The sequence below is a fragment of the Scyliorhinus canicula genome, chromosome 8, assembly GCF_902713615.1.
Source record: "Scyliorhinus canicula chromosome 8, sScyCan1.1, whole genome shotgun sequence".
Taxonomy (NCBI): domain Eukaryota; kingdom Metazoa; phylum Chordata; class Chondrichthyes; order Carcharhiniformes; family Scyliorhinidae; genus Scyliorhinus; species Scyliorhinus canicula.
In genome coordinates this window covers 14,431,021-14,458,909 of record NC_052153.1, presented here as the reverse complement: position 1 = coordinate 14,458,909, position 27,889 = coordinate 14,431,021, and the positions used below count along the sequence as shown (strand labels likewise).

The following is a 27,889-nucleotide window of genomic DNA, read 5'->3' as shown; positions in this document are numbered from 1 at the left end:
GAAGATGGCCCAAATCATAAATATGGCCATTTTAACCTGTATTGGGAGCCATGCCGGCCCTGCACAACATTGGGCGAAGCTGAACGTGGCTTGAGTTCAAAGGTTGATCTGGATGACCACTCAGAGGCGCACTAATTTGTCACCTTGGTTTCCTTCAATGAACACCGGACCTTCACTGGAACTATTTATTGAGCATCAGATTTATCTGTTGCTGCCGCTTCCTCTGCAGCTCTACTTGACCAGCCAACTATTTCTGTGCACCTTGAACTAACAAGGGATAAAATAGCTTACCCCCACTGCCACAGGTTTCACTGAATTAGACAATTGATACGTGATCCAAAAGTGAAGGAGTCATGACCATAAATGGGATACCCGGATGGTTGGTGCAGAATTTAGCAGGGACCCAGACTATTCGAACATTCGAGTTAGAAACAGGAGTCGGCCACTCGGCCCCTCGAGCCTGCTCCGCCATTCAATAAAATCATGGCTGATCCGATTGTAACCTCAACCCCTCCATTCCTGCCGACCCCTGATAACCCCCTTGTTAATCAGGAATCTATCTAGCACTGCCTTAAAAATATTCAAGGACTCTGCCTCCTTTGAGGCAGCGAGTTCAAGAGACTCTCCACCCTCTGAGAGAAAGAAATTCTCCTCATCTTCGTCTTAACTGAGAGACCCCTTATTTTTAAACAGTGGGCCCTAGTTCTAGATTTCTCTGACAAGAGGAAACATCCACTCCACAGCCACCCTGTCAATACCCCTCATAATCGTAAAGGTATCAATCAATTCACCTCTTACACATCTGGGGCGAAATTCTCCGACCCCCAGCAGGCTCGGAGAATCGCCTGGGGCCGCCGAAAATCCTACCCCCCCCCCCCCCCTCCGCCGTGGCAGAGATTCTCCGCCACCCGGGAATTGGCGGGGGCGGGAATCATGCCACTCCGATCGGCGAGGCCCCTGCGGCGATTCCCTGGCCCGGATGGGCCGAAGTCCCGCCGCTGGGAGGCCTCTCCCACCGCCGAGGTATGAATCACCTCTGGTGGCGGCGGGATCGGCGGTGGGACTGGGCCCCCGGGGTCCTGGGGGGTGCCCCCACGGTGGCCAGGCCCGCGATCGGGGCCCCCCGCTCAGACTCCGGGCCAGTGCCCTGGGTGCACTCTTTCTCCTCCGCCGCCGCCACGGCCTCCGCCATGGCGGAAGCGGAAGAGAAACCCACATCGCGCATGCGCCGGTGGTGACATCAGCGGCAGCTGGCCGCTGACGTCACCGCCGGCGCATGCGCCAACCGGCGAAAGCCTTTTCGGCCAGCCCCGCTGCCGGGTGGCGGGCCTGAAAGGGCGCTGGCGCCGGTTCTTTGCGCCAGTCTTCTGGTGCCAACCGCTCCGGCGCGGGGCTAGCCCCCAAAGGTGGGGAGAATTCCCCACCTTTGGGGAGGCCCGACCCCGGAGTGGTTGGTGCCACTCCTCTACGCCGGGACCCCGCGTCACGCCGGGTAGGGGAGAATCCCGCCCCTGAACTCTAGTGGATGCAAACCTAACCGCTCCAGCCTTCCCTCAGGAGACAACCCGCCCATTCCTGGAATTAGTCCAGTAACCCTTCACTGAATTGCTTCCAACACATTTACAACTTAACCTTAGATAAGGAAACCAGTACAGTACACAATACTCCAGTTGTGAGCTTACTAATCCCCTGTACAATGGAAGCATAACCTCCCTACTTTTCATAGAATGATAGAATTTGCAGTGCAGCAGGAGGACATTCGGCCCATCGAGTCTGCACCGGCCCTTGGAACGAGCACCCCATTTAAGTCCTCGCTTCCAAACTATCCCCGTAACCCAGTAATCCCACCTAACCTTTTTTTGGGGACACTAAGGGCAATTTATCATGGCCAATTCACCTGGCCAGCAAATCTTTGGACTGTGGGAGGAAACCGGAGCACCCGGAGGAAACCCACGCAGACACGGGGAGAACGTGCGACTCCGCAGACAGTGACCCGAGCTGGGAATCGAACCTGGGACCCTGGAGCTGTAAAGCAACAGTGCCAACCACTGTGCTACCGTGCCGCCATAATCAATTCCCCTTACAATAAAAGGCAACATCACCAGCCTTTTGTGATTCATGCACTAGGACATTCAGATCCCTCTGCACCTCACAGCTCTGCAATCTCCCCCCCATTTAGGTAATACGCTTGTTTTTATTTATTACTCCTGCCAAAATGGACAATTTCACATTTGGATTCACATTTACCCACATTACACTCCAATTGCCAGATTTCTTCCTGCAGAAGATACTCTCTCTCAGCTATTGTGGATGTGCCGCCATGCAACAATCAGGAATATGGATTGCAGGGGGCTAACACGTCTCTCGCAAGCAGACCTTTCTTTAAGACGCCCTTTAAGGCGATCTTAAAGAGGATGCACACTTCAGCAGAGAGACAGGCCCAAGCAAAGAACATTAGAGGAAGCAATGGGCCCAGATATACCACAATACTTAGTAAGGTCTGTTTTTAACCCACCCCCACCCCTTACAATCAACCTCTCTCCGCTATGGGCCTTGTAACGAGGATAGTGGCTGAGGAATCAACCATTTCCTTTTTTTTCCACTCTCTTTTTGTTCCCGTGATGTCTTTTTCTAAATGTAAATACATTTGACTTGTTTGTTTGTTTTGGATTTCCTCTCCTTCCCTCTGTCCCACTTATAGTTTGCTGTTTTAGTTTTAATTGCCTGCCCCAATCACTCCCATAATCCCAGTGTATATCCGCTGTATATCCTGTATGGTTTGAAGAGGTCGGTTTCATACTAATTGGGGAGAGAGTTTTGATTGAAACTGCGTAATAATTACTTGCATAGAAATTACAGTGTGGAAACATGGTGTTCTGGCCCGGCAGTCTGTGTTGATATTTATCCTCCATGTGGACAGTCGTCCCAAATCCTGTACCCATTCTGTACTCATACCCCTTTCGATATTTAGTTATCTTCCACAATCTGTCAAATTGCCCTGGGTTGGACTCTTGGTGAAAAATATAAATAAGCAACACTCTCAGTGAGATGACATCATTCAAAAGGATTGCAAAAAGGAACGGAGGCGCGATGAGGAGATGTAAACAAAGTGCTGGAGGAAATCAGCAGGTCCGGCAGCATCTGTGGAAAGAAAAACAGAGGACCCGATTTTCCAGTCCCCGCCCCCCCTCCCCTGGCCGTAGTAGTCGTCGGGACTGGAACATCTGGCTGCCGGCCAGTGGCGAGCCGCCTCCGCCGCGAAAGGGCTGGAAAATCCCAGAGTTTGCGTTTTGAATCCGACACGGCACTTCTTCAGAATTGTCGACTCTGTTTCCCCCTCCACAGATGCTGCCAGACCCACTGAGTTTTCCAGCGTTTTCTGATTTTTATTTCACTCTTCCGCATTGTTTTCGTTTTTATTTCAACAAGGTGGGAAGAATATCTTTCCTGCATCGTGCTCCCCAGCGCATTGGCTGAAAAGGCGCCGCATGAAGATTCGGTGTTAGCTTTCAAAAGGAACTTGAGATAAATACTTGAAGGGGACCAATCTGCAGGGCAATGGGGAATGCACCTAGTCGGAGGGCACTTTTACAAGCACGATGGGGCCGAATGGCTTTCTTCTGGGCTGTCACATTCAGTGATCCAAATTGACTTTCTGACTACCTGCAGAAGTAGCAGGAATGATACGGATAACGGGAGTGTTGGAATAATTTTGGCAGATTCAGTGAGTCATGTTGTGGAGGCCAGTCATGTCTGAAAGATGGTGGTCAGGCAAGTGGGATGAGTGGGTTTCCACTGCTTTGAAATGATCCAGGAAATTGGGTCCAGGAACTGCCGCACGATAAAAGATCCAAGGTCAAGCTATTTTGTTTTCTGCCAACCTCGTCACCACATGATAAAACAATAATGGAGCTCTTGACGTAATTGTAACAATAAGTCCCCATCAATTAGTACACAACTGACTCAGGCATGAGGTAAGGAAAACCTCCAGTGCCTTGCAATCGGAGGTCAGATGTTACCTGTTCTTCTCAAGCTTGCCACATGATCCTGAATGGTCGATGGCAGTGCGTCGACTCAGGATGGAGTGCAGGCTGAGGGATACTCATCCCATTAATAAGCAGAAATAATGGATTCAGATGAATTTACACTCACGTGAATTCTGCACTGTGTAAGCATGTTACGTTACGGCACAGCAATTTATACTTTCTTCCCTCTTTCTTCAGGCCACTTTCCAAACAAGGCCATGCCTTCTGCCGGGACTCTGCCATGGATACAAGGCATTATTTGTAACGCAAACAACCCGTGCTTCCGCTACCCAACGCCTGGTGAATCTCCCGGAGTCATTGGAAACTTTGACAAATCAATGTGAGTTGAAGACTGCGTCAGTCCATTGGCGCGCGAATAGTTCAAGCCGTTAGTGTACCAGCTAAACGTTCTGAACATTTAATGCATTAAAAGTACCATTGGTGCCCGAACTCAAGAGGTATTCTGAAAGCATCAATTGGGTATGCTAACAAGACAACTGACCCTCGTAACATTCTACCCTTGCCACAAAATGGTTGGTGTGGACAGTCAGGTGGGAGTGGGCAGGCCACTTTTAAGAAACAAAACTCTTTTAAACATTGGAAACATAAGGGGGGGGGGGGCTAATATATTTGGAGGGAGGCCTTTGCGTAGCAGGGGCAGACCTCCTTAGGAGGGCATCCTCCCCAGTCAGGAGTGGAACTCCCATATGGTCCCATTTTATCCCATCCGCAGCGTGTTATGGCTACGAGGTGCATTGGCGCGGTGTGGGTTGGCTCCGCACTGACTTTGCTTCTGCAGGGGAGAGGTGTCTGCCTCCCCCCCCCCCCCCTCTCCCCCCCCCCCCCCCCCCCCCCCCCCCCCACTCTAACACCGAATATTCTGTGCTCGGATTTGAATGTGGGCAAAAATGATTATTTTGTGTGTCAAATATACCCTCGTCCAAAGACCAGGTTAAAATTTTGAGTTTGGATCAATCGAATCACATCAGTGCATGTTCAGATCAAATGTAGAAATATCTGAACGAATGAGACAATTCAAAATTGGGCGTGCATAGAACTGTTTGTCGGAAATCCTGCCTTGACTCGGCTCTGGTCTGCCAGGGATTTCACTCGAAGCATTGTTTTAGCTCCACTGTGAAAAGCAAGTACAACTCAACCAAACACATTACCCAAAGCTTTCTCACTCGGTCTTTGCCACTCTTTGCAGCATCTCCCGCCTGGTTTATGATGCCAAGAAGATTCTTCTCTACAGCCAAACAGATGGCAACATGGGAGCGTTTAATCGACTGTTTGAAGCTCTGAAAACGTTCAGCAACTCTACTTCGGGTATTTGATCTCAATAATTATTCCTCCCTATTTGAATTAACCAGCCTGTTACTCTGTTAAATATTGGCTCGTATTTATCAAGAGCAACTATGGTATGTTTTCACATAACAATTTTGACATACTGGCAACAAAGTCCCAAGATGATAATGTACCGGAGGTTCTGAGAAACACAAGTTTCAGTGAGGAGCTGAAGGAAATTAGTATTAGTATAAAAATGGTTTTAGGGAAATTAATGAGATTGAAGGCAGATAAATCTCCAGGGTCTGATAATGTTCATCCCAGAGTACTTAAGAAAGTGGCCCTAGAAATAGTAGGTCCATTGGTGGTCATTTTCAAAAATTCTTTGGACTCTGGAATGGTTCCTACAGATTAGAGGGTTGCTAATAGAACCCCGCTATTCAAAAACGGTGGAAGAGAGAAAATTGGGAACTATAGACCAGTGAGCCTAACGTCGGAAGTAGGGAAGTTGCTCGAGTCCATTATCAAGGATTTCATAGTACAGCATTTGGAAAGCGGTGGTATAAACAAACAAAGTCAGCATGGATTCATGAAAGGGAAATCATGCTTGACAAATCTATTGGAACTCTTTAAATTGTAATTAGTAGAGTTGACCAGGAAGAACCGGTGAATGTGATCTATTTAGACTGTCAGAAGGCTTTTGACAAGGTCTGATCTGGTAGGTAACTATTTAAAGTGCATGGGATTATGGGTAGTATCTTGAGATGGCTGGAAAGCTGGTTAGCAAGACAGGAATCAAAAAGTTGGAAAAATAGGTATTTTTCCCATTGGCAGGCAGTGACTAATGGGGTACCGCAGGGATGTGTGCGAGGAACCCTATTATTCACATTGTGCATTAATGATTTGGACGAGGCAACAAAATGTATTATCTCCAAATTTACAGATGATACAAAGTTGGGTGGGAGGGTGAGCTGTGAGGAGGATGCAGAGATGCTTCTGTGGGATTTGGACAGGCTGAGTGAGCGGGCATATGCATGGCAGATGCAGTATAATGTGGATAAATTTGAGGTTATCCACTTCGGTAGCAAAAATAGGAAGGCAGATTATTATTTGAATTGGTGTAAATTGAGAGAGGCGAAACCTTGGTGTCCTCCTGCATCAGTCGCTGAAAGTAAGCACACAGGCACAGCAAGCAGTAAAGAAGGTAAATGGTATGTTGGCGAGAGGATTTAAGTATAGGAATAGGGATGCTTTACTGCAATTGTATAGGAAATTAGTGAGGCCACACCTGGAATATTATGTGCAGTTTTGGTGTCCTCATCTGAGGAAGGATATTCTTCCTATGGAGGGAGTGCAGCGAAGGTTTACCAGGCTGATTCCTGGGATGGCGGGACTGTCATATAAGGAGAGACTAAATCGATTAGGATTATATTCATTGGAGTTTAGAACAGTGAGAGGGGATCTCATAGAAAATTACAAAATTCTAACAGGGTAGGTTCAGAAAGAATGTTCCCTATGGTGGGAGAGTCCAGAACTAGGGGGTCATAGTTTGAGGATAAGGGTTAAACCTTTTAGGACTGAGGTGAAGAGAAATGTCTTCACCCATAGAATAGTGAATCTGTGGAATTCACTACCACAGAATGTAGTTGAGGCCAAAACATTGTGTAATTTCAAGAAGGAATTAGATAGAACTCATGGGGCTGAACAAATCAAGGGATATGGGGAGGCGGGATCAGGGCATTGAACTTGATGATCAGCCATGATCATAGTGAATGACAGAGCAGGCTCGAAGGGCCAAATGGCCTCCTCCTGCTTCTATTTTCTATGTATGTTTCACAGGAACAATAACAGACAAACTTGGTGATTGACACATAAAGAGATGCGGGGACAGGCAACAAAATGCTTTGATAAAGTGGTAGGTTTCCAGGGGCAAGGGGAAGAAAGCTAAATAAAGATGGAGGTTTGGGGACAGAATTGCAGAGTTTAGGTGGATGAACGCAACAATGATACGGAGGAGGTTGGATGATTTCAGAGCCTTTAGAGGGCTTTTGGGCCTTCAGCAAGTGTTTGCCTGTTTTTGCTTTTTAAGTTTATATTTTCTCTCCCTTCCTTGCATCTATCAACTAGCTAGCCACTGGCCATCCTCCAGCTTTGAGAACAGAGCCATAACATCCTCACTATATCTGCCTTTCATGTTCTTTAATCTGTAATTTTGTAGGTGGGCCCGTAACGTGAGTAGACCTGCCCTCTGACTTATTTTCACTATCTCTTCCTGGTGAATGACCTGGAGTTTTATTGGTAGCTCTCTTGATGCGCATGATAGAGGTCAAGAACCCTCCGATCGGGAAATCATCATTTCAAACTTACATTCGGTTCTGTGGCAAGCATAACCATCTGGTATCACTGGTTAAGCCTTGCTCATTCTCCCCGACTTTGAATAAAAGTCAACTCGGGGACTGGAAACACAGTCCCAGATGCCAGTCGCTGCTTCTCAAGAGATTAGGGCCGACCAACAACATTAAGTTGGGGTGGGTTGCCAACTTTTCAAACCATTGAATCATACAATGGCTAAAGCACAGAAGGACAATATTCAGCCCATTGTGTCCCTGCCAGCACGTGGCAAAAGCAACCCGTCATTCACAACGAGCAACTCAGCCAAATGTAGCCCTGGAGGTATCAGCCCGTGACTCCGCACCCCAAAAATGTCCCGGCCCATGCTCCTGCCATTGTCTGGCTGTCTTGTCCATCCTCACAGCACCCTGCTTTCCCACACCAGTCAGAACCTGAAGAAACTCTTCATGACCTGATTGGATGTCTTCTCAGTCAAACAGCCCTCTATTGTCCACTGGCAATGTTTTTAAAACTAGCCAACCATGGTGTTCAAAGGAAATGGGAAATAAAAAAAGGAAGTACAATATGTTTAAGGCCCCTATGATGTTTTTTTAAAAATATCTCCCCCCTCCTTGTGGATTATTCACTGCGGTGTCTACGGGATGAACCTATAATTCCTGGAGGCCTCAGATCTGTCTGAACCGCCTGCAGAAAATAGAAAAGGAGCCATCTGCTTGGCATGGGAATGCAGGAAATGGGAGCAGGACTCAGCCACTCCTACCTACTCCACCATTCGGCAAGATCATGACTGATGAAAAATGAAATGAAATGAAAATCGTTTATTGTCACGAGTAGGCTTCAATGAAGTTACTGTGAAAAGCCCCTAGTCGCCACATTCCGGCGCCTGTCCGGGGAGGCAGGTACGGGAATTGAACCGTGCTGCTGGCCTGCCTTGATCTGCTTTCAAAGCCAGTGATTTAGCTCAGTGAGCTAAACCAGCACCATATGGGGCACCATAACTGGTCGTGACACAGCATGATCGGATTGTGGTCTGAGGTCCACCCTCTCCATAGCTCTTAGCTCCCTTGACTCTCGTACTGCAGTACAGGGAGTGAGGATGCAAATCTTTGCTATCAACTGCAAACAGAGAGTCTTGTGTGACATGAAGTTTCAGGAAATGCTTGTGCACGCCCATTTTCAATACACTGCCCCTGTGCTCCATTCAGATTAGGGTGAGGGCCGGTGAGGTGCGGCATTTTCACATTGGAGAGTTACTTTCCTGCGGTCAGTGTCACCAAGCATTAATCTTCCAGTCCGCCCGCTTTATTGTTTCTCGATTCAAGAACGACCCAGTCACACGATTGCTTATTAAGTTCCCCCAGGCAACGTTGGATATCTTGGGAATCGCTTGCTGGCTTTTTGGCAGTCGCAATGCAGCTAGGATTAAAGGGCAAGGTCAATAAAGAACGGTCAGGATGTGCAACAGTGGCCAATATGGGAATAAAGGAATGTGGAGGAATGTGTTTATTTGTTTTTGGCTGTTTATTTGTGCAAAAGCCAAGTCAATCTATGGTTCAAGATGAAGAATGGAAAGCTCTACGTGGATCCTCTTTTGGACCAGTGCAGAAATACACCATCCATGCTAAGATAATTGATCTCAACCGGCTTTGGGGGCACCATAACTGGTCGCGACACAGCATGATTGAAAGGTGAAGTTGGCCCTTGTTTTGCTGCTGTAGGTTGAGGGATAAATATTAGCCAGGTCATTAGCAAGGGTGACAGTGGGGAGGAACACTCTTATTCAAATTAATGCCATGGATTCTTTAGCGGCACAGGTGGGCATCTAAAAAAGTGATTGGATGCGGGCTGTCCCATCCACAATTTGGGAGGCTTTCTGTCAGCTCCATGTCTGAACGCACACCGACTTCCACCTCATGGTTTCCATTAGAAAGTGGCAGGAACAGGCACTAGAAAAAGATCAGTGCTGTTCTGCCAACGAGGTCAGGTGGAGATAATACGGCAATAAGTCTTGCTACAATACAATGTGTATTCTGTTTTTTTTTTAAGACCCCATCTTTGTTTACAGTCTTTAATTGGGCTCAGGGTACATTTAAATTTTCTAGCGATTAACTTCAGCAAGGATAATTTTACCCTTGACGGCCAGTCAGGTAAACTGACGGGATTGGATTCAGATATCCGCCCTTCCCGAATTCACTCTGCATTGGAGTTAATGGACAGTAATACTGACTTTAATGGAAACGAACAAGTCTTGCCCAACACTGGAAGTTAAAACCTACCCCTGTCATGATATGCAGACATGCAGATAATGATATGCAGCTAATGAACACAGAGAACAGGACATGACCAATGAGCAGACAGGACACTCGGGGGTGGTATCTCACTATAAAAGGCACGAGGCACTCACACTCCGCCTCTTTTCACTGATAAACATCTACAGAGTGAGTCAGGGTGTATGTACACCTCCAGCACGTGGCTTAAGCTAGTCTGGTTCAGTCAGACAGAGTAACCACACTCAGGTTAGCAGAGAGTCAAACTCATAGAGAACTGTGCTAACTGTGCTACTGGTTCAATAAATCAGATTGAACTAACTTCAAGGTTTGGAGTATCTTTTGGTTAAAGCTGCATCCAGTTGCAGCCTGTGTTATCCCAGAGTACGTAACACATCAACCCCTACGTTTAAGAACCACGCAGAATCGACATGGTACGAAAACCAACTGATAGATTTATCTCTGTCCACTGACCTTGTCAATAAACCCTTTAAAGTTTGGCTGACTTGAGAGAAGGGGAGGAAAGTACATGGTGGCGTGATCGTTATATACATCCAGCCCCTTCTGTTTTGTAATATTCAATGTCAAATAAAGTACAGGATTCATGTGTTCAGTGAAATTCATTCCAAAGTACTGTTTATCCAACCCAGATTAGAGGGGCAGGCCTCCGGCAAAGTGCTGCGTGGCGAAATCTGTTATCTTGAGTTGATTCTTGCTGGACAGTAAACATCCCAGTACACAATCTGCTTCTGTGCCAAAGATAACACTGTTGACTGCACCAAAAGAGAGGAGCGAATTTTTAATTCTGTCTCCTCAGCAGGAACATGACGGGAGAGTCATGAGGGGCTCCATTTCCTGCTACTTTTGTGCCAATCTCCAGTTTTAAAGCCATTAGTTTTGGCATTGATTGAGTGGCTCACCTGACTTAGCTTGGGGCACAAATGCCAATGGGTGTCTCATAGCATCAGTAGGACCCCATTTGGCTCATTGATGGGAGTCTAGATGTCTCCATCCCACCCAACCAAAGGTGATAGAGGTGAAGACATTCAACTTAGTGAACACTAATGTTGTGGGGCAAAGGTTGAGCGTGAATGTTAATTCGAGCCCTGGGAGGCAAGTCGCAGTTTACATGCCCCTGATTTTGCACCCGCTGTTGTCGACTTTTTATCTCGGAGCTATGCAGAGATGACACCCAGTTCCTATACATGTGCAGCAGGTTTTATTTACATTGCTTTAAAATGTCCACTTTAGAAATGTCAACTGCTAGTAGTGCTTCTCTGATGACTGTTTACTGTGCTCCGAGTCCACATCCAAGCTTAACCAATCAAGCACAGTAAGCATAGGTCAGGTACCAGACTCATATAATCAAACTCAGAACAATTGAATAGCACACTCACCTGTCCCTCCTACAAGACTCTTCCAAAATTATCTCCTCTTTTCTCACTTGTAGGTGAGCAAGCGGGCAATTACCGTCCCATTTTTTCTACCTACCAATGTCCCTAAGTATTTTAAACTAATACTCTGGGGTCCCGCTCTAATGTGGAACTCGGAGTAAAGGAAGGTGCATCTTGAATCCCAGAATTTTCATCATACAAGTGCAACCACAGGCCGTCCCCCACTCAACACAGCCATCTACTTTCATAGAACAGTCATAGATTCTACAATGCAGAAGGAGGCCTTTCAGCCCATCGGGACCGTAACAACCCTCCGAAAGGGCACTCTACCAAGGACCACACCCCCGCTCACGCCGCCTTATCCCCATAAACCCGTAACCTAATCTGTACCTCCCTGGACACTGGCAGTTTAGCATGGCCAAACCACCTAGCCTGCATATCTTTAGACTGTGGGAGGAAACAGAAGCACAGGGAGGAAACCCACACAGACACGGGGAGAATGTGCAAACTCCACACAATCACCCAAGGCTAGAATTGAACCCTGGTGTTGGGAGCTAGCAGTGCCACCGCCCAAGAGCAGTCATTTAATTATCTGGCTGGCTTTAGCATCTGCATATTCATTTAATTTGGAGCATGAAGATTGTAAACTGTAGGGATATGCACACAGTATTGGTCTGAAACTGGTGTGATCAAGCCTGGGCATCAGATACCAGCTACAACAGAATGAGCTCTGGACCCTGTGGATCACATTAGAGCAGGTCCCAGTGTAGTCGTTATCCTTGAATTTTAAATTCTAGTGCATTTGTAATGCATAGGTAGGTGTTGCAAGTTTCCCCATTAAGATAATAACCTAAATTGTAGCTAAATGGGTCCTTACAGCATCTTGGCATGATACAATAACTCAATTCGCCTTACTTAATTCACTATTTTAGATTTGAGGTGCCTTATAAATGAGCCTTGCCTTGGCCAAAACAATGCAAGCGTTATTTTAGTCTCTGAAGTACTTGGTCATCGTTGTCTATGCTTCCTATAACCTGGGTCACTTGATTACAGTAACCAACAAAGTCAAATTATATTTCCATTAGATAGGATTCCAGGAATTTTGCCAGTGTTTGGGATTGCATTCTAATTCTCAATTAGCCTCATTCCTGGCTGTAATTGAACAAGAGCCATACCTCCAGTTTTGCAAATACGCACCCCTTGAACATTCACCTTCCAGAAACATCAGTAGTGTCACTTCTTTCTGAAAAGGCTTTGACCTATTCCACTGTGCCTGGGCTTAATCCAGTCCCACAGACCCGGCGACCTTTCTAAAATAGGACACCTTTGACATGCACAAACGTTTCACGTTTCCCCTCTCACTAGGGATTGTTATTTTAATTCTCCTGGTTCTGGCATGCTGAATGAAGTGATCGATGAATTAAACCGCAGTGGAGCTTGGCCTGGCTTCAAATATAAGATCATTGTGATAAATCTTTTTTGCGTGAAACGTTAGCCATGCACAAGAAAAAGCTGAAAGATTTTAACTGAGTTAGTGTTTAATATGTAAACAAACGTTTTTTAATCCATTCTCTGGATATTGGCACTGCTTGAAAGACCATCAATTATTGCCCGTCCCAGGTTGCTCTTGAGAAGGTGAGGGTGAGTGGTGTCAGCTTTCAGCTACAAACCGAGCGTTTTCTTGCTCAAGAAAGAAGATAATCAATCCCTTCCGGGAATTGTGAGAAGAGGGAGGTAGGGGTGGGTTGGGGGCACATTGGTAAAGTTTGGAGCCTTTCAGAGGACCGCGAGGGGTCTTATGTGGTGAGAGTTCTGCTGAAACCTTGGTAGGGTGGAGTGCACAGTGTTCTGTAATAACCCGATTCCATTGCGCTCAAACTCTTCCTATTCTATATTGAGATCTGTTGGGACTCTGTTATAGCCCAGAGACCTAAAAAGTTTCAATTACTTTTGCAACAACAAACTATTGTACATTGTATTGTCTTACTGACTTAAACATTCACAGTGATATTTCCCACCTTGAGGATCATGGTGGGTTACACATGCAGCCTCTGTTGGATAACAATTGCAGTAAAAGCACCACCATCTACACTGTCTGCGGGATTTTCCGACCCTTCCCGCCAGCGGGATCTTCCGGTCCTGCCAAAGGCATGACTCCCGCAGCGTGTTCCCAGGCTGTGGGGACAGGCGAGCCACCCAAAATGCCGTAGACATCGGCGGGGATGGAAGATCTCACTGGCAGCCAATGGCCAGGAAACACACCAGGACGGGATGGTGGAAAATCCTGCACTCTTATCACTTGACAGCCCACATAAAGCTGCAACTTGCAGGTCAGAACGAAGCAGGGTCCACTTCTGAAATGAACCTTTTGATGCGGACACGGATGGAAAAGGGACTGGATCGAATTGGAATCAGAACGTGAAATAAGAAGAGAAAAGACTCAAAATACTCAGTGGGTCAGGAGCGTTTTGGGGTTGATGACCTTTCACCTGTTAACTCTCCGCTCTCTCTCCACCGTTGCTGCCTGATCTGCCGAGCGTTTTCCAGAATTTTTCTGTTTTTATCTCAGATTTCCCGCAACTGCAGTATTTTGCTTGGGGAATTGGCTCTTGTTGATTTCCTTTGCGCGCTTCCGTGTGTCTGAGAGCCCAGGTGGGTCATGATTACGATCAGCTCTTTTCATTGTATCGTTGGCAGCGCTTGTGAAACTTAAGTGTGCAGCATCTGGATACCTGGCTGATTATTTCAAACAACAGTTGTTATTTGCAGCTTGGCGTTTGTACCATTGGCGAATGGTCATTCGGAAGTGTTTTATTTATAGATTATAGAGAAATACAGCACAGAACAGGCCCTTCGGCCCACGATGTTGCGCCGAACTTTTGTCCTAGGTTAATCATAGAATTTTGGACAATTTGTCATGGCCAATCCACCCAACCTGCACATCTTTGGACTGTGGGAGGAAACCGGAGTACCCGGAGGAAACCCACGCAGTCACGGGGAGGATGTGCAGACTCCACACAGACAGTGACCCAAGTCGAAATCGAACTTGGGACCCTGGAGCTGTGAAGTTTTATGAGTTAGTGCTCCTGTTCCTGAGATTTTCGGGCATATTACAAATAAAACAGTTGATAGGAGAATATTGAAAATGCTCCAAATGCATTATGGAGGTCCCATAATAACCATTAATGAGTTACCAAAAATTACAGGCCATCATCTAGCATCTGGGAACGTCATGTGGAGTATTGAGGCATCCTATGTGATTAATGGTGTCCATTATGGTTTACATTGCAACATTGGGCATAATCTTATTTCGAGGATCCTGATCCCAACGCCAAGCTGAGATGTGGTTTGAAAACCAGAGGCACCCACTGTGGGTCCTTGGAAGAGGTTTTTGAGGAGGTGGCTATTCAGGGTCCGCCTCCAGGAGTTATGTTCAATTATGGATGGTGGGCTGGCTCCACAGCACGGAGGTTCCATGGGTTTTGAGCAACTGCGGTTTTGGCTGGCTGGCTGCCCCGTGGGGTGTGGTGGGTGCTACCACTGTAGGTGGGCGAACAAAAGGGCGTCTCACAATTTGGGTGTTGAAGACTTATAATTGATACAAGACATCATGTGGCCACAGCAAGCAGGTCAGCACAGTGGAGGATGAGCCCCTTCACAGGATGGCCTGTTGCCACAGCTGAGGTTCTCACCGCCCAGAGGATCCATGCTGGGCTGTTTGCAGGATGCACGTTATTGTAGGCAGAATTCACCTCACGAGATTGCATTGAGTCTTGCGCGGCATTACGAGCCGGGTCGATCGCGGGAGCAGGATGTCCCTGCTTTCAACGGCCATGCTGCGCCGCGGCGAGTTGCTTTTCCAGCGCAGCGCGGGCGTAAGATTGCGCCCATCGCATTCAACAATACTGCATTCCCTCGCTACTGCACTGGACTGGTTAATAATCCAGTGCTTCTGGATGTGGACCCAGGAAAACTTCCTGTCATATTTCCCTCCTTAATGAGGAAGGGTGAGGGAGGTTGGGGAGGGGAGGGAGAATAACAACTTATGCCAAAAAACTATCTATTGAAAACCCTAAGCATTGAGTAGAAATCATTGAATTGCAGGAGAATTGGAATGGTTACAAATTACATGTTGGTCAGTGGATTTTCTGAATGTTTGGAGATCATTACACCACATTTTAAACATTGCACATGAGTGTGTTAGATTCTGGAATGGTGTTCTGCAGAGCTTCAAGCAAACACTTCCCAACCGTTCCTTAGAATGGGAACTTTATTACTCTTGCAGATGTAATTAATTTCTTCTGGCTATATTCACTCCATTTAAAAAAAGTATTTTGTTGCTTCTTTGTACATCGGCTCTGTGCAGCCACTGACAAGTCTCCATGGACCTACAGCCCAAATGTTTCCATTGTCACAATGTTGATCTGCAGAAGAATTCTGACTGCTCTTTTCCTCTTGTCTATTGTGTGACGCTGAGAGGAAGCAAAACTCCAAAACAAAATGTGAGAAGCAGAAAAAAAATCATTCCTCGTGTAAAACCTTCTCGCCTTTGCAGAGGTTTGACTGCATTTGCTGCATGTTTCCATGCATATCTGACACTCCAAGTGCCAAATTTACCTTAATAACATGAATTAAAACTACATAAATGTAACCCCAGGTACATGCTCACTCCCGCACACACACACTCTCTTACATATCTTATGGAAGCCACTTTACACCTTCCAGAAAGGGGCTTTACTGGGCCCTGTGGTAAACCACTGTTAGTATATTATATGTATTGTGATAAACTGTTACTGTATTACATGTATTGCGATAAACCACTTGGGCTCGGTATAAAGGTGACCGACCTCCAGCCCTGTCCCAGTTCGGGATCAGAGGCCAGGAGGCTTTCTGTTTAGCTTATTAAAGCCTCAGTTTCGTTCACTACTCATCTTGTGTTGATTGATGGCACATCAGGCCCTATCTCCAAAACTGTATTTTCCCACATCCCATTTATTTCTAGGAACTGATGCTTACGTTATCCAGAACCTTTGCCAGATGCCACCCGGGCCGGCACTGACTTCAGCTCAGGGCACACCTCAACAAGGATACATTGACTTTGTAGGGTGTGCAATGCAAATTGATCCAAATGATACTGGGGCTTTGAAGGGTTAACTTATGAAGATCAGTTTCATGAAAGACCCTTAGCCTCCCTTGGGACACAGAGGGTTGGGGCGTGATGTGATCGATGTTAAAAATCATTCCAAGAGTTGGACAAAGAGACACTTCCTCCGTCAGGAGAATCAAAACAAGGGGATAGATTATGTAAATTAATGCTAAGCTGTTTAGGAGGGACATTGGGAGGCAATTTTCACACACATACCACTGGATGTCTAATTCCTCCCCCAGGCTGCATGGGTGCTAGAACCATTGGAGCTTTTAAGATTGATTTTGTTGAGTCAGGGTAGCAAGGGATATGGAGCTAATTTGGGAAAATAGAGTTGAGTTACACATCAGTCGTGATCTGATTGAATGGCGAATGGCGATGTTAGGTCGAGAGACTGAATGTCAGCTCCCGTTCCTTAGTCTCCAAACACAGGAAAAGGCAAGCATTTCACAAGCCGAGTGGATACCGCTCAAAATCAGAATGGTTGTTCATTGGCAGCAGGCACATTTATTCAATCAATGATCAGCCTCTGGGTAGGAAGACTTGAAATGTTCTTGCAAGTAAAAGGTCCCCTCATGTGAATCAAAGTTAATTATTCTTCTGGAAGTGTGAAGGCCAAGTGGACCTGACATAGTCCAGGATAGTTTGCAGGTAGGTCTTGGATCAAATAGATCAAACTTGCCTTGGGAATTTTTCGTGGTGCCCACTACTTTTCTCTTTGCAAAACTAAAAATGTGACACACAATGTCACATGGTCACCCATCGAACAAGGTCTGCACAATGTAAGGTGGACTGATTGAAATTTTTAACGAGAGTGAACAACAAACTGAGACACTTTATTGATGTTAAGCATGGCTCTGGTCCCTTGAACCCCACGTTAGAGATTTGTGCACATGATCCAGGCTGACACGTCAGGGCAGTGCCGAAGGTGCGCTGCGCTGTCAGAGGTGCCGTACATTGGATGAGACATTAAACCAATAACCTATCAGCTTTCTCAAATGGGCATAAAATATCCCGCACACTATTTTTTAAGGAGAGAAGGCATATTCACCCTGGTGGTCTGGCCTGTAGTCATCCCTGGGCACCAATCACTGGAGCAATTAACCTGGAGACATTTTTGTATCGCTATTTCTGGGAGCTTGCTGCATGCAAATTGGCTGTCACATTTCCCACATTGCACTACACTTCAAAAGTACATCGCTGCAGGGCAGCAAGGTGGCGCAGTGGTAGCATTGCAACCTCACGGCACCGAGGTCCCAGGTTCGATCCCGGCTCTGGGTCACTCTCCGTGTGGAGTTTGCACATTCTCCTCGTGTTTGCGTGGGTTTCGCCCTCACAACCCAAAAGATGTGCAGGGTAGGTGAATTAGCCACGCTAAATTGCCCCTTAATTGGAAAAATTAATTGGGTACTTTAAATTTGAAAAAAAAGTACATCACTGCCAGTAGCGAGCCTATAAATGCAAGTCACCTTTGTTGCAATTGTAAATAGATCTGACACAATTAGTGATAATTGTGATAAAGGCTTAAATCTGCCGCAGTCCTCGTTCCTGTTGCTGGCCAGCATTCCTCTGATAATCTAAGGGGGCAAGGTTGCCTCAAAGCTACAGCTGGGAAGTTTCTAGCACATGGCCCCTGGTCCCATGGTTGAAATGTTCCATTTAGTTTTCCGTAAGAGTAGATCATGGGCCACATTTGGTGATGCCGCCAAGGGCCATTTTGCTACGGTAAAGATCCAATATAAAATAAAGTTGTTGTTGCTGTTTAGTCATTGATGAGACCATCAATTCACGCAACACGTGGTTAGAAGTGAACAGTGGTTTTAATCGTCTTACAACAGAGCCTGCCTGTGACATGATGAACTCCAGATGAACTGCAGGCAGGCTCTCAGCATCAACCTTTATACTTCCGGTTAGGGGGGAGGAGCCGTGGGTGGAGCCAAATGTGGAGCCCAGTACAAACTCCCGTACACTCCCAGTGCATCTCCCCCTAGTGGCAGAGCAGCGCAACTGCTCGTGTGCCGAGCTTACAGAGACATAGTAATACAGTGTGAATTACGCTACTGTGATTCACCACAGTCATTGAGTAAAAAAAGCAAAGAATTCCATTCCAAGATGCCAATTTGACAATTGGAAAAATTCCTATTATTTTACAGGCTTATTTTCCAAAGCAAAACCACATGTGATGTTTCTTTAATAAAGAATTATATCATTTTTCCATTTCCTTTTATCTACTGTGCTTTTCTGTTGGGCTCACATTTAGTTGAATTTGCTAAACGTCGGGACCTGCTGCAGGGGGTGCGATAGTCCAGCCAAACGCCTGTTGACCTTCGGCAGGATTGGAAGACCCCGTCGATGGACGTAGCCGGAAAATCCCAGCCAACTTTAATTATTTTCCCTCCAGTTTAACGGTTTGAGGCAGTGGATTATTTCAAAGTGAACGGGAATATTTTGGGGGGGGCATACAGGGCACCTTTCTGAAGCACGGACAACTGTTTAGAAACCTGCCGGGATAATTTACTTCAAAATGGCTCGAAAGAAGTCTCCACAAGTGCACTGTAAACAAATTGAAAATGGTGTGACTCCTGGTAAAATGCGAAAGCCCCAGCAATGGGAAATGGGGTTTAGAAAGGGCCTGGTGGGAGTCTAAGCCCTTGCTCGCTTTTGTCTAGGATCAGGGAGTGTAGTAGATGCAAACTTCAGCCTCCAGCAACTGGCTGTGAGGAAGACCATAATGGGGCTGGGTTCTGCAGGTTGTGTACCAGGAGTCGGGTCAATGGGTCTCTTGACCATTTCAAGTTCGAGACTTCACTCTTTAGTCTGTAAGGATCCTTTCCCAAGTTGCAATGTTGGAGCCAACATCTGTTGAGAAGGATGTAAACCGTACACTATTTGGAAATGTTTCAGAGTTGGAATTGTTACGCTCGCACGTTGATCCGTATCAGCATTAAGCTCCCAGCAGCAATTCCCTGAAGCCTTCTTCAGATCTGGGCTCCTACTTCACTCTTGGGTGAAGTCACTGAGTCCACAATGCTTTATCCATTAAGACCATCTACTATCGTACATCCTCTCCTCTATGAGGCAATGCCAGTGAGCCTTGACCCACAGCCATATTAGGACAAACACAACACTCTTCAATGGTTCCTTCAAATTCGAACAATGATGGGATTTTATCTTTTGCGATACAGCTACTCACAATTGTGTAATCACTCTGCCCGCGTTGTGGGGCTGAGGTCACAGAGGTTGAGGGCGAAAGCAAATGTTGCTGACTGTGCTTCCTGTGCCTGCACGTGAAGTTGGTGAGTTCATGATCTCAGCTTACACCTGCGTTCAGCAGTTGGGGATTGATACATACATAGATACATAGAACATACAGTGCAGAAGGAGGCCATTCAGCCCATGGAGTCTGCACCAACCCACTTAAGCCCTCACTTCCACCCTATCCCCGTAGCCAATCCACCTAACCTGCACGTCTTTGGACTGTGGGAGGAAACCGGAGCACCCAGCGGAAACCCATGCAGACACGGGGAGAACGTGCAGACTCCGCACAGACAGTGATCCAGTGGGGAATCGAACCTGGGACCCTGGCGCTGTGAAGCCACAGTGCCAATCACTTGTGCTACAGTGCTGCCCATCTGATTCCTCATGGAAGATTGCTTGCTTGATTGGTGTTTCGTTAAGATGAGTGAAACTTACCACACAGAACTGAGGAGCACATTGGGCCCATTGTGCCGGCGTTGGCACTTTGGAAGTGCTTTGACACCCGCAACCCTGTTTGCCCCTCAGCCTAAACGTTTCCCATCCTCAGGTTCTTGTCCAACACCCTTCAAAAATTATTTCTGAAACGCTGCAGCTATGGCAGTACAAGCCAGTGCTTCAACTGTCTACCCCAGTTGGTCAGTAAATGTTAGAGCTCCAAGGGAAATGCTTGACTCAAGGAAAGTTGACCTCCTCATGTTTAGGACGATGTTAAAGGTCTCAAGACACATTCTTCCCTCAACCACCAAAATAAATATATGGCCACAGTTGGTATCATGACCGGTATAGGCTTGGAGGGCCGAAGGGCCTGTTCCTGTGCTGTATTGTCCTTTGTTCTTAATAGAGTAGCTGGTCATTCATCTGATTCTTCATGGAAGATTGCTAAGACAGATTAGTTGCATTCTGGGATGTTTGACATGCTGGGGTGTAAGCAAGGATCATCATTAGTCAGTATTGGCTTCAAGACTATTCTACCAGGGACTATTTTTGTTTGTTAATGGCGTTATATAAATTTTTTTTTTTTTTTTTGTTCTTTCTATGAGGGCCTGATTAGACTGGGGAGAATTTTATCCCAATTAGGGATTCCAGCCCTCCCAATATTGGCCTACAATCTCCAGGAATTGAAAATGAGTCTCCAGAACACTGTTGTGTGCAACCTTGGAGATAAATCATTGGGACATTAAAAAAGATGGCTGTTTATGTAATTTTCTTTGAACATTTTTCATTATCAGCTATAAAAACATTGAAAATGGGAAAAAAGACGAGTATGGCTAACAGTCAAGAATCATCCAATTGGGTACTTTTTCTTTCCAATTGGTGTTGGAAGCCAGTGCGTCAAGGGGGTGGATGAGTTGGCCGACTAATGGCTGAAGTGTGGGGGCAGTCATGTGATGCAACCTCCAGGAATACATTTAATTACATTGGAGATCCTGGGCGCGATTCTCTGATCGCGGGACAGAGTGTCCGCGCTGTCGTGAACGCCGTCGCACTTCACAACAGTGCGAAACGGGCGCGGGCACTCGCGATTCTGGCCCCCACAGGGGTTCACACCGCTCCAGCCTCACTTCCTGGCCCCGACGCAACATGGTGCGGAGGTTCTGGGGCTGGACGCACAACAAAGTAGGCCCGGGGGTGAGAGGCCGGCCCGCCGATTGGTGGGCCCCGATCGCGGGCCAGACCCCATCGGAGGTCCACCCGGGGACGGAGACCCCCTCTCTCGCCCCCCCCCCCCCCCCCCCCCACAGGCCGTCCACCGACCCTTCGCGCAGAGTTCCCGCCGGCAGCGACCAGGTGTGGACGGTGCTGGCGGGACTCTGCTGTTTCCGTGCAGCCGCTCGGCCCATGCGGGCCGGAGAATCGCCGGCCCAGCCTCGTACAGCGACCCGCGACCGATGCCGCGCCAAACGTGCCGGCGCAAATGGCGCCGATTCTCTGCACCTCGGAGAATAGCGTGCCGGCGTCTGGGTGCGGTTGCGCCGATTCTCCGGCCCAGCTCAGGGCTGGGAAAATCGCGCCCCCTAATTCCAAATGCCTATTTTCCAATGACCATAGAGCTTGGGCAGATTTACCAAGACAGAGGAACCTGGCACAGAATACACCACCTTGTACTGCGAATCGGAAAATCAGACGAGGGAGTCAGGGACCCCTAATCATGGTGCTCCCGGGATACCAAGGTGGAATGTGGCAAAAAAGAGGTTTCAATTGACAAAAGCGATGATGGTGTTAAGGAGCAAGTGAAAACGGGGCAAGTATTATTATTACAAAGGATTATTTTTTGATTTATGGGGTGTGGGCCAGCATTAATTGCCCCTGAACTAACTGGCTTACTGAGCCATTTGAGCGTCAACCACATTGTCCTGAGTCTGGAGTCACATATAGGGCAGGCCAGATGGCAGATTTCCTTCCTTAAAGGACGTAGTTTTTTACAGCAAACATGGTAATCACTAGACCTTCGCAAGTTGAATTCAAATTTCACCATTGTAGGAATCAAACCTAGGTCCCCAGAGCATCATCCTGGCTCTCTAAAGGATGAATCTAGCGCAGCACGGTAGCACAAGGGGATAGCAATATGACTTCACAGTGCCAGAGACCCAGGTTCGGTTCCCCGCTGGATCACTGTCTGTGCGGAGTCTGCACGTTCTCCCCGTGTCTGCATGGGTTTCCGCCGGGTGCTCCGGTTTCCTCCCACAGTCCAAAGACGTGCAGGTTAGGTGGATTGGCCGTGCTAAATTGTCCTTAGTGTCCAAAAACGTTAGGAGGGGTTATTGGGTTAGGGTGGAAGTGAGGGCTTAAGTGGGTCGGTGCAGACTCGATGGGCCGAATGGCCACCTTCTCCACTGTATGTTCTATGTACCACTGTGCCACAACCACAGACGTAAAGGTGGCGTACCTGTAAACGGTGTAAATAGCAGAGGGAGAGTGAAGCATTGCAAATATGTCAAAGAGGAAGAGGCTTCCAGGACCAGGAATGAAGATAACCTCGGGTACCACTGGGATCGCAGGAGCGACGTACGAGACGAGATTCAATCGGTTAGGATTGTGTTCGCTGGAGTTCAGAAAATGATGGGGGGGGGGCGACCTCATAGAAACCGATAAAAACAGGACTGGACAAGGTAGATGCAAGAAGAATGTTCCCAATGGTGGGTGTCTCCAGAGCCAGGGTTCACAGTCTGAGGATACGGGGTAGACCATTGAGGACAAAATTGGGGCAATTTAGCGTGGCCAATCCACCTAGCCTGTACATTTTTGGGTCGTGGGGGCGAAACCCACGCAGACACGGGGAGAATGTGCAAACTCCACACGGACAGTGACCCAGAGCCGGGATCGAACCTGGGACCTCGATGCCATGAGGCAGCAATGCTAACCATTGCACCACCGTGCTGCCCTTTTAGGACAACGATGATGAGAAATGTCTTCACCCAGAGAGTGGCGAGCCTGTGGAATTCGTTACCACAGGAAGTAGTTGAGTCCAAAACACTGAATAGTTTCAAGAAGCAGTTAGATATAGCACTTAGGGCAAAAGGGCTCAAAGGATATTGGGGAAAGCAGGATTAGGCTATTGAGTTGGATGATCAGCCATGATCATAATGAATGGCGGAACGGGCTTGAGGGGCAGAATGGCCTCCTCCTGCTCCTTTTATTCTACGTTTCTAAAGTGGAGGAAGGGAGGGAGGTATTTAGGGGTTTGGGGAGCGCATTGGGATGTTTAATTGTGTTAAACAAACACATAATGCCATTGTAAACAGATGAGGGAGCAGCGTTCAGATTTCTTTGTCACCACCCATGGCTCCTGGGTTTCTACGATGATCCTGGAAGGAAGCTTTAACGCTGGTGCTAACACCCCAGACGGTTAAAGCTTGAGAGAGCTCCGTCTGCCCGGGGAAGATCACAAAAGAGCATTTTCAGCCTGGTTGACTGGCAGCAATCTGGAGTGACTCAGGGAGCAAGACAGGCTGCAGCCAGCAGGCGAAAGAACAAAGCTCGCGTGTAATCCGATAGCAGCAAATGTAGGCTGGAGAGCAATGACCGATAGTAACCTCCTTCCTCCTTCGTGGGCAATGTTCCTCTTTTTTTCTCTCAATCAGCTGAGCAGCCAGACGTGGGAGTGTTGCCAAACTGCATTTTGCAACTGCTCGGAAGAAGCCATGTTCCAGTGCTGTGGTAGATTGCGTTCGTCTTCACCAACCCTCCTGAGCTGCGAGTGCTCAGATTTATTGATAAATGCATCAATCAATAGGGTTTTATTTCTCTCTCTCTGTTTACAGGAGATCTCAGTTTCCTTCCTTCTGCCATTGGAAGCTGTGCAGGCAGCAATCGCCTCCCTCGCCCTGTTTAAGGCTCCCCCCCCCACCCCCCCCCCCCCCATCAAACCAGCCCCACAAACCAATTTCAGTTTTTGCGGGAACATTAGGAGCAATTGTCAGCCATTCGGCCCCTCGAGGCCGTTCCACCACTCTGCTGCTACCTCTTCTGCCCAGCGTCAATTTTCTCTCTCCTTGACAACCCAACAAGTGTCAAAAGCATCGGCGTGAATTCAACCCGCCTTCTAAAACACCTTTCTTGTGACATGGTTGTTCTGTTGTAATCTAAAACCTGCGGGATTATCAGGGGCCAAGCAAAAAGAGGTGGACAATTGGCTGCCAGCTGTCTCTGTGTTGTGCGTGTGTTTTTTTTTTCCTGGAGCGTTTGATACAGCCGCTGTGAATGTAAAAGCCTCCCCTCACTCCAATGTGCTTTTTACTTTTTTCTGAGTTACAAAGTCAGGGTTCTGAGTGTGGTCAGGGGCGAACCCCTAATCCAGCTCCTTGCCTGCTCCAAAAACCAATTCAAATTCAAATTGAATCCAATTTGTGGTCCCCCCCACAAGAGAGGCGTACCAGATCTGAGCCAAAAGGCAGAGCAGATACTAAACTTGATCTGGGTTTTGGGTTGGGTGGGTGAAGGGGGGCTGGGGGGAGTGATCCTCTCTCCCTCTCCCTCGGTACCGATCGAGTTTCGGAAGCTTTGAGACGCATTCAAAGGCAGGGATTTGTGTGATGTTCTTGATGAAAAACAGGAACAGCAGCCCCCTGCAGGCGTGTGTGTGTGTGTGTGTGTGTGCGAGGTTACTGTCGGTCACTTTACAAGCCAGGACAAGTCAGTGGAATGCCTCATGTCTGTTTCTGAATATTAACTAGATTCTTGATGAAGCTAGGGACTTGGGCAGCGTGCAAACTACATTAACCTTCTTCCCTCATCGGTTGGCATTCTGTCACCCCCCTCCCCACAACCCTGTTCTTTATTTGGCGGGGGTTCAGCTGCGTGGGGGGACAATGAGCATTTTTCAAAATATAAAAACGTGCCATCTTATTTTTTTAAAAACAATTAATTCCCTTGGCCAAGCACTCAGAATGGATTGAGGTGCATATGTTCGCTGGCCCGCACAGAAGGAGGGAGTCAGTGAACATCTGCTGCATTTAGTCAACGTATTTGACCAAGTATTTCATCATGACAAAAGACTGAGTGCTATAAAGGATTTCTTTGAATTCATTCCGCGGTACCCGACATTGTCAGAAATAAAGAGCTTTCCCTTTGTTTCGTACATTTCGCAGCCTCGGAACATCCCAAAATCACAGGGAGATAGGAGAGACACTTCATTTTCAACCGGCGCAAGGGGTGCGAACAGAGTGGTGCTAATTATGGTACAATAGAATAATGGAATCAATACAGTGCAGAAGAAGGCCATTCGGCCCCTCAAGTCTGCACCAAAGCTTCGAAAGAGCACCCTATCTTGGCCCATGCCCCCCCCCCCCCCCCCACCCCTTCACAGAAACCCCACCTAACCTTTTGGGTACTAAGGGACAATTTAGCATGGCCAATCCACCTGACCTGTGCATCTTTGGACTGTGGGGGGAAATCGGAGCACCCGAAGGAAACCCACGCAGACACGGGAAGAACATGCAAACTCCACACAGACAGTTACCCAAGGCCGGAATTGAACCCGGGCCCCTGGCGCTGTGAGGGAGCAGTGCTAACCACTGTTCCACCATGCCAGTGTGCCGGTCCCCCCAGCTCCGTACCACTCCCATGCCATTTGTCTTGAGATGGAGTGGGGGTGCGGCAGGGCTACTTACCTGTACAATGATGGATCGCCAATTGAGGCCTACGAAGGCATGGGGGCAGGTTCAGCTCAGTTGGCTGGACAGCTGGTTCATGATGCAGAGCAAGGCCAACAGCGTGAGTTCAATTACCGTACTGGCTGAGGTTATTCATGGAACCTTGCCCCTCGCCTGAGGTGTGGTGATCCCCAGGTTAAACCACCACCAGTCAGCTGTCCGCCTCAAACAGGAAAGTGGCCTATGGTCACCTGGGACTATGGCGACTTTACTTACTTTTTTACGAAGGCCTGTTGACAGAGGCCAATCAGGATTTTCCACATGGGCACCAGGTTCCTCAAGGTGGCGGGGCTAGTTTACTCGAGGCAGCTTCTCAGCAGAGGACAGAAGGATGGGCTTGGGGGCCTCCCCAGCTGAAAACCTGAGTGCAGTAACACTGCCTTAACTGCCTCTGCTCCTCCTTCACACACCCCACCTACCCCCCCCCCCCCCCCCCCAACACCGCACTAGTGAGTTGACCGCAAAAGCCATTTTATGTCATAAATTTGAAAAATATTTTGAGGTGCCCTCTCCCTCATCTACCTTTCATTGCATCCTACTGTTTCTACCTAACTGGAAGGCCTCCTATTAGCCCGCGAGCTTCCCATCCATATATGGAAGCCGAGCCTTCCCTCTGATCATCAATTGGCCGCTCCAGGAAAAACCACGACGAGTAACTGCATCACACATTTGCTTCGCAAACGAGGCTTCTGACCCTCATTTGTACCTGAAACCGGGGTCCAGAAACACGCAGCGAAAATCTGTAATGTAGGTTAATGTAAGGAGCAATGAGATTATTGAATCATCCAACGCAGGCAGAGGACATTCGGCCCATTAAATGTCTGCTTCCTCTTTGAAAGAGCGACAAATTAGTTTCACTCCCTGGCTGTTTCCTCTCGGCCCTGCGATTTGTTTTTGTGATGTGCATCTCAAATTCCCTGTTGATTTCTTTCATCCTGTCCTTTCAGGGAAAGCATTCCAGATATCTTTTAAATGTCAATTCATCCCCTTTTTGAGGGTTTTGGTTGCACGACAGTTGTTTGCCAGTTCAGCAGCGGAACCCGCTACTGGAAGCGTGCCGTGGGATCTTTCTTCCATCAAACCAAACAGGCACTTGAGACCTTAGTTTAACATCTCGTCTGAAAAGAGCCACCTTCGGCAGCGCAGGTCTCCTTCTGCGCTTCACTAAAGTGACAACCCACATTATTGATGGCACGATAGCACAGTGGTTAGCATTGTTCCTTCACAGCGCCAGGGTCCCAGGTTCGATTCCCAGCTTGGGTCACTGTCTGTGCGGAGTCTGCACATTCTCCCTGTGTCTGCGTGCGTTTCCTCCGGGTGCTCCGGTTTCCTCCCACAAGTCCCGAAAGATGTGCTTGTTAGGCGAATTGGACATTCTGAATTCTCCCTCAGTGTACCCGAAGAGGCGCTGGAGTGTGGTGACTAGGGGCTTTTCACAGCAGCGTTAATGTAAGCCTACTAATGTAAGCCTACTAATAAAGATTATTATTAATAAAGATTGTTATTGTAATAAAACCCAGCGCCTGCAGACCTAGATGCAAAACTGCTGCCATTGACTCCAGCTGCACCATTCAGTTACTTTAATGTTGATGGATGCGTTTTTCCCCACGGATTTGTGGCTTCATCTGAGGCTAACGGATATGGATTGTAATCTCTGGCCCAGCTCAAGTTATTTGCTTACTAACAGTATCATCTTTTCTCCGCAGACCTAAGACTCCAGGATTTCTTAATTGAGAACGAGACACTGTCGGAGTTTCTGCAGCAAGACATGTCGTTTGATTCTCATACAGTGAATGAGATCCTGAATGCTGAAGTAAATTTTGGGAAGGTAAGGAAGTGGATGGACACTGGAGTGGAATAATAATCCCGGCCTCAGCATGTGATGACCCATCAATTAGTAAACCTCGCGCCTGCTTACACTTCCGGACAGCTTTTTCCTTCTATCAGTTTCCTGTGCTTACACTTATTTAAAATAAATTTAAAGTAGCCAATTATTTTTTTCCAATTAAGG

At 47.5% G+C, this 27,889-nt stretch overlaps 1 protein-coding gene across 1 annotated transcript in view; it reads left to right on the top strand.

Annotated features, from left to right (window-relative positions):
* Positions 1–27,889, top strand: part of LOC119970136 (phospholipid-transporting ATPase ABCA1-like) — a 167,674-nt gene that overhangs the window by 48,078 nt on the left and 91,707 nt on the right. Inside the window, exons 4-6 of the mRNA XM_038804215.1 lie at positions 4,224–4,365; positions 5,233–5,351; positions 27,585–27,706. Coding sequence (XP_038660143.1) covers positions 4,224–4,365; positions 5,233–5,351; positions 27,585–27,706 — 383 coding nt within the window. The remainder of the gene's footprint in view (positions 1–4,223; positions 4,366–5,232; positions 5,352–27,584; positions 27,707–27,889) is intronic.